General features: G+C 34.6%; 2 protein-coding genes across 2 annotated transcripts; both read right to left on the bottom strand.

Annotated features, from left to right (window-relative positions):
- Positions 1 to 659: 659 nt before the first annotated feature.
- LOC140918781 (uncharacterized) lies at positions 660 to 1,322 on the bottom strand. The gene is made up of 3 exons (XM_073363577.1): positions 1,114 to 1,322; positions 868 to 1,026; positions 660 to 777 (listed from the first exon to the last, which is right to left on the bottom strand). Exons 1-3 carry the CDS (start codon positions 1,320 to 1,322, stop codon positions 660 to 662), a joined length of 486 nt encoding a protein of 161 aa, XP_073219678.1.
- A 3,900-nt stretch (positions 1,323 to 5,222) lies between these two features.
- LOC140918780 (uncharacterized) lies at positions 5,223 to 5,657 on the bottom strand. Its single transcript, XM_073363576.1, has 2 exons — positions 5,449 to 5,657; positions 5,223 to 5,361 (listed from the first exon to the last, which is right to left on the bottom strand). The coding sequence occupies exons 1-2, from the start codon at positions 5,655 to 5,657 to the stop codon at positions 5,223 to 5,225; spliced, it is 348 nt and encodes a 115-aa protein (XP_073219677.1).
- Positions 5,658 to 7,726: the final 2,069 nt, after the last annotated feature.

Genomic DNA, 7,726 nt, shown 5'->3' with positions numbered 1-7,726 from the left:
TCTTCATCATTGTCATTCCAAGCTATCTAAGCTCTTTTAGTTTTTGAAGATGGTTGATCCTTGCCTTTAGCTTTCACAAACTTGTTTCTGTTTTGTAGTTGAAAACATTCAGATTTAATGTGGCCTGATTTTCAACATTCTTAGCAGGTTATCACTTTGCTATCACTTGTCTCATTCTTGCTGAAGCTTTTTGTCCTTGAATTGGATAGTTTCTTTGGTTGGATACCTTTCTTCTTTAGAAATTTCTTGAACTTTCTGACCAGCATTCCGATTTCAGGTTCTTCATCAGTTTCACTCTCGGAATCATCAGTACAAGTTTCTGGTTTAGATTTTACTTTATGAGCTTGAGCTTTCAGAGATAGTGTAGTTGAAAACATTTAGATTTAATGTGGCCTGATTTTCCACATTCATAGCAGGTTATTACTTTGCTATCATTTGTCTCATTCTTGCTGAAGCTTTTTGTCCTTGAATTGGATGGTTTCTTTGGTTGGATTCCTTTCTTTTTCAGAAATTTCTTGAACTTTCTGACCAGCATTCCGATTTCAGGTTCTTCATCAGTTTCACTCTCGGAATCATCAGTATCAGTTTCTGGTTCAGATTTTACTTTGAGTTTGAGCTTTCAGAGATAGTCCCTTCTTTTTTGGATCAGTTTGCTCTGACTAATTCAATCGGTGCAGCTCCATTTCATGTTCTCTGAGCTTGCCAAAGAGGGTGGCAATGGTCATGCTTCCAAGATCATTTGATTCAGCTATTGCAGTGACTTTAGGCTGCCATTCTCTTGTCAAGAATCTCATTACTTTGTTTATTTGTTGCTCATTGTCAATTACTTTCCCTAGGGCATTCAGATTGTTAATGACATGTGTGAACCGTGTCTGCAAGTCATTGATTGACTCATCCTTCTTCATATTGAAGAGTTCATATTCATGCATCAGAGTGTTAGTTTTGGCCCTCTTGACATCAGTTGTGCCTTCATGAGTTTCTTGGAGTGTATCCCACATTTCTTTGGCGGTTTTGCAATTTGATACCCTAAAAAACTCATCAGCACTCAAAGCAGAAGTTTTTATATTTTTGGCTTTTGCATTATAGCAAACTTTTTTCTTATCATCATCAGACCAATCAGATCTTGGTTTCTTGATTAATGATCCATCAGTACCAGCAAGTTTAGGCACATAAGGACCATTTTCTACTGCATCTAATATGTCAAAACCACTTGCCTCTAGAAAGATAAGCATTCTTTCTTTCCAGTACATATTAGTAGACCCATTAAAGGCAGGGGGTCTAGCTAAAGAGGCACCTTCACCCAAGAATTCAGTAGAGGCCATTTTCTTTTTGAGAACTAGTCTAAAAGATTAGGCTCTTGATACCAATTGTTGGTGGAATGACCTCTATCCTTAGGAAGTTGTACATAATATTATTACCTAGATTATCTAATTCCTTCTTAAGTGATGAACTTAATATTAAAACCAACTTGTTTAATATTAATTCCAATTTAACAATAATAGATTCAAAATTTATTCAAAACTGAGATTCAAGAACACATGTATTATCAAGATAAAGAGTATAGAGATAAAAAAGTGTGCACCATGGGTTTATATATATTGGTTCGACTATCAATTCGACAATCATGTGCTTTCTTTTTCAAAAGAGCATTCATGTCTTCAAGAAACTTATGATCCTTTTTTATTTCTTCGTACATCATGCACTGTTTTTCTAACATTTTCTTAGTGCAAATCAATTATTCCACTACCTTAATATGTTCATCATGCAATTCATTGAAAGCATCATGCAATTCTTCATAAGAGGGATTAGAGGTAGTACTTACATCGCTATTTGAATCTGAGTTAGTGTTGGCTATTAGACACAAGTTTGCTTCTTCTTCTTCTGAATTTTCAGAAGATTCTTCTTCATTATCATTCCAAGCTATGTAGGCTCTATAAGTTTTTGAAGATGGTTGATCCTTGCCTTTACCTTTCACAAACTTGTTTCTATTTTGTAGTTGAAAACATTCAGATTAAATGTGGCCTGATTTTCCACATTCATAGCAGGTTATCACTTTCATCCTCCCTAGGCTTATTCTAGCCCAATTAGAGTTTTTAACCAATCTTGTGCATCCAATAGGTGTGTTTGTGATATTGGATTAACATTTAGGTCATTTTCGTCCTCCCCAGGCTTATTCTAGTCTAATTAGGGTTTTTAACCATTCTTGTGCATCCAATAAATTCATTTGTGTCATTAGATTTACATTTACAGCATTTTCGTCCTCCATAAGCTTATTCTTTTCCAATTAGGATTTTTAACCAATCTTGTGCATCCAATAGGTGTGTTTGTGTCACTAGATTTACATTTAGGTCATTCTCCATCTCCCTAGGCTTATGCTAGTCCAATTAGGGTTTTTAAACAATGTTGTGCATCCAATATGTACATTTGTGTCATTGTATTAAAATTTTGGTCATTTTCGTCCTAGCTAAGCTTATTCTAGATCAATTAGGGTTTTTAACCAATCTTGTGCATCCAATAGATGTGTTTCTATCATTGGTCTTACATTTTGGTCATTTTCGTCATCCCCGAGCTTATTTTAATCCAATAAAGGTTTTTAACCAATCTGGTGCATCCAATAAGTTCATTTGTGTCATTAGATTTACAATTAGGTCATTTTCGTCCTACGTAGGCTTATTCTTGTCTAATTAGGGTTTTTAACCAATCTTGTGCATCCAATAGGTGTGTTTGTGTCAATTGATTAACATCTTGGTCATTTACATCCTGCCTAGGCTTATTCTAGTCCAATTAGGGTTTTTAACCAATCTTGTGCATCCAATAGGCGTGTTTGTGTCAATTGTTTAACCTTTAGGTCATTTTTGTCCTCTCCAGGCTTATTCTAGTCCAATTAGGATTTTTAACCATTCTTGTGCATCCAATAAGTTCATTTGTGTCATTAGATTGAAATTTAGGTCATTTCCGTCCTCCATAGGCTTATTCTTGTCTAATTAGGGTTTTTAACAAATTATGTGCATCCAGTAGGTGTGTTTGTGTCATTAAATTAACATTTAGGTCCTTTTCGTCCTCCCTTGCCTTATTCTTTTCCAATTAGGGTTTTTAACCAATCTTGTGCATCCAATAGGTGTGTTTGTGTCATTGGATTTACATTTAGGGTCATTCTCTTTCTCCATAGGCTTATGCTAGTCCAATTAGAGGTTGTAAACAATGTTGTGCATCCAATATGTTCATTTGTGTCATTGTATTAACATTTAGGTCATTTTCGTCCTACCTAGGCTTATTCTAGATCAATTAGGGTTTTTAACCAATCTTGTGCATTCAATAGGTGGTCTTCTGTCATTTGTCTAACATTTAGGTCATTTTCGTCATCCCCAGGCTTATTCTAATTCAATTAGGGTTTTTAACCAAATCTGGTGCATCCAATAAGTTGATTTGTGTCATTAGATTGACATTTAGGTCATTTTCGTCCTTCGTAGGCATATTCTTGTCTAATAAGGGATTTTAACCAATCTTGTGCATCCAATAGTTGTGTTTGTGTCATTGGATTCACAATTAGGTCATTTTCATCCTCCTTAGGCTTATTCTAGTCCAATTAGGGTTTTTAACCAATCTTGTGCATCCAATAGGTGCGTTTGTGTCATTGGTCTAACATTTAGGTCATTTTCATCCCCCCTAGGCTTATTCTAGTCCAATTAGGGTTTTTAACCATTCTTGTGCATCCAATAAGTTCATTTGTGTCATTTGATTTACATTTAGGTCATTTTCTTCCTCCATAATCTTATTCTTGTCCAGTTAGGGTTTTTAACTAATCTTGTGCATCGAATAGGTGTGTTTGTGTCAATGGATTTACATTTAGGTCATTCTCCTTCTCCCTAGGCTTATGCTAGTCCAATTAGGTTTTGTAAACAATGTTGTGCATCCAAAATGTTCATTTGTGTTATTGTATTAACATTTAGGTCATTTTCGTCCTCCCTTGGATTATTCTGCTCCCATTAGGGTTTTAACCAATCTTGTGCATCGAATAGGTGTGTTTGTGCCATTAGATTAACATTTAGGTCACTTTCGTCCTCCCTAGGCTTATTTTTATCCAATTAGGGTTTTTAACCAATCTTGTGAATCCAATAGGTGTCTTTGTGTCATTACATTTACATTTAGGTCATTTTCGTCCTCCCTAGGCTTATTCTAGCCCAATTAGGGTTTTTAACCAATCTTGTGCATCCAATAGGTATGTTTATTTCATTAGATTAACATTTGTAGGAAATTATGGCCTCTATTTGTTAAAAAAATATATGAGAAATGTATTTAGTAATCTTACAAGATTATTAATCAGATTAACAATGATCGGTTGCGGAATATATTCAGGAACAACGATTCACAGTTGCATGAATTATCAATATAAGAGTACAGATACAATGCTTATTCAAAATATTAATCAATACAGAAATTTACCAATTCAAACATTCAAGAATAAGCATTCAAGAAATATCAGAATAAAGAGAAAAGATAAGAAAATCATGCACCAGGATTTATACTGGTTTGGCTATTAGTGTGATAGCCTACATCCAGTCCTGAAATCTAAACCAGATTTCAGCCTTTCCAATAGAATCGACTTGAGTACGTTTTACATATTGTCCAGCTCACACATGGCCTATCTATCCAACTCACTCGCTTCTATTACAATGCCACCTTATCCCTAGGATTACTCACCAAACCCTCACGAGATCAAGATGAGACTTCTTCTTGATGAACACACGCACCAACAAAGATAGTCACCAGTTTACACTACTGGATTTCCAGAATTTTCTTTACAGATTGTTTTTACAGAAATGATAAAAGCGGACAAATGATGATGACTCAATCACAATATGAATTTCACACAAAAAAGATTTGCCAAATGAGTATTTTTGTGGGTGGTAACAATTATTTCTTTCAAAGTGTTTTTCCTGGTTTCTCTATTGTGAAAATGTGTAATGAATAATTGTTTCAAGTGTAGTGTATTGGTTGTTAAGAAAAAGTGATTGAATCAGCTTATATATATTCAGAAAAACATCAAGTCAATCGATTGCTCAATCGATTTTATAAAAGTTTTAAAACCAGCTTAATGGATTGCCCGATTGATTATCGCGTTTCTTGTTTTTCTTGAATCTTGAAAATATAAGCATGGATCGATTTGCCAATCGATTCTTTTAATGCATAAATCAGAAACTAATACTAAGATTATATCAGCATTACTCATGCATTAGCGTGTTGAACAGCTCATACTCATGCATTAGCGTGTTGATTCGGGCCCTTTTTACATCTGTTGTTCCTTCATGCGTTTGTTGCAATGTGTCCCACATCTCCTTGGCAATTTTGCAGTTAGACACCCTGAAAAATTCGTCAGCGCTTAAAGCAGAGGTAATAATGTTTTTAGCCTTAGCATTGTATCCAACCTTTTTCTTGTCATCCTCAGACCAATCTGATCTGGGTTTTGGGATTGATGAATCACCTGTGCCAGCTACGGTTGGCACATAGGGACCATCTATTACTGCTTCTAGTATATCTACACTACATGCTTCAAGAAAAATTAACATCCTCTCTTTCCAATACATGTAGGCAGCCCCATTAAATGCAGGGGGCCTAGCCACGGATGCACCTTCTTCCAGAAATTCTACAGAGGTCATTTTCTTTTATGAGAGTTACTCTAGAAAGATCAGGCTCTTGATGCCAATTGTAGGAAATTATGGCCTCTATTTGTTAAAAAATATATGAGAAATGTATTTACTAATCTTACAAGATTATTAATCAGATTAACAATGATCGGTTGCGAAATATATTCAGGAACAAAGATTCACAGTTGCATAAATTATCAATATAAGAGTACAGATACAATGCTTATTCAGAATATTAATCAAGACAGAAATTCACCATTACAAGCATTCAAGAATAAGCATTCAAGCAATATCAAAATAAAGAGAAAAGATAAGAAAATCATGCACCAGGAATTATACTGGTTCGGCTATCTGTTTGATAGCCTACATCCAGTCCTGAAATCCAAACCAGATTTCAGCCCTTCCAATAGAATCGACTTGAGTACGTTTTACAGATTGTCTAGCTCACACATGGCCTATCAATCCAACTCACTCACTTCTATTACAATGCCACCTTATCCCTTGGATTACTCGCCAAACCCTCACGAGATCAAGATGAGACTTCTTCTTGATGAACACACGCACCAACAAAGATAGTCACCAGTTTACACTACAGGATTTCCAGAACTTTCTTTACAGATTGTTTTTACAGAAATGATAATATGAGGACAAATGATGATGACTCAATCACAATATGAATTTCACACAAAAGGATTTGCCAAATGTGTATTTTGTGTGTGGTAATAATTATTTCTTTCAAAGTGTTTTTCCTGGTTTCTCTATTGTGAAAACATGTAATGAATAATTGTTTCAAGTATAGTGTATTGGTTGTTTAAAGTGTGTAACAATTGTTAGAGGAATGTGATTGAATCAGCTTATATATATTCAGAAAAACATCAGGTCAATCGATTGCTCAATCGATTTTATAAAAGTTTAAAATCAGCTTAATCGATTGCCCAATCGATTATCGCATTTCTTGTTTTTCTTGAATCTTGAAAATATAAGCATGAATCGATTTGCCAATCGATTCTTTTAATACATAAATCAGAAACTGATACTAAGAATATATCAGAATCGATTGAGTAAGCGATTATAGGTGTTTTGTTCAAACAACAAGATCAAAACAATCGATTGCTCAGTCGACATATATTCATAGTCATAATCGATTTGGCAATGAGCTGAAATCTTCCTGTAACTGAAACATTTAGTTCAATCGATTTGTAAATCAATTTGGCTAATCACAGTGACTCAGACATTTTCAAGCAATCGATTTGCCAATCGACTTGACTGGTCACAGTGACTCCAAAGTTTTAATCCAATCGATTTGCCAATCGATTTGGCTTGTTACAGTAGCTCAGCTATTTTGGTTGAAATCGTTCCTCATGAAAAACTTTTTCAAAATCGATTTGCCAATAGATTGATTCAGTAAGTCGTTGGGTCTGTGAATCACACAATCGATTACTCAATTGATGTCCCAATCGATTGTCCAATGGATTGGATTAAACCCATAACTCAGGTTTCACTAAAAGCCTTTAAGTAATCGATTTCCCAATCGATTTACTTAGTAAAAACTTTTGTTCTGAGTCAGACAATTGATTGCCCAATTGATTCATCAATTGACTTATCAGTTGATTGATTTACTTTCTTTGGCAAATGCTTAAGTATGAAACCATAGTGATTAGTCTACTAAAATAACTACTATAACCACTAATCACACTATACATATTTGCATCTTTCTCAAGCACATCCTCCAATTTTGGTTGATTCCTTGAGTTCCAAGCTTTTGTTCCAAGTGTATACTGTTTGGTTGTTTGCCTGAAATGTTTCTCAATTCAAATCATTAGATCAATCAAATAATTAATATGTATTGTATGTTTGGGAATTAAATCAAAAACATGATCAGGGAAGCACATGTCTTACAAACTCCCCCTTTTTGATTTAATGACAAACACACAGTTTTAACCTTGAGATTTATTTAGAATCTCCCCCTGAATTTTAGAGTTTATGATTCATTTCAACAACATAAGCACAAGCCATTCGCATTCATTCAACTTTGGTATCAGATTTTGATATCATAGCTTGCTATTCAAGTTTATTAAAAT

This window comes from Cicer arietinum, chromosome 7 (assembly GCF_000331145.2).
Source record: "Cicer arietinum cultivar CDC Frontier isolate Library 1 chromosome 7, Cicar.CDCFrontier_v2.0, whole genome shotgun sequence".
NCBI lineage: Eukaryota > Viridiplantae > Streptophyta > Magnoliopsida > Fabales > Fabaceae > Cicer > Cicer arietinum.
This window is presented reverse-complemented; position numbering and strand designations above follow the sequence as displayed.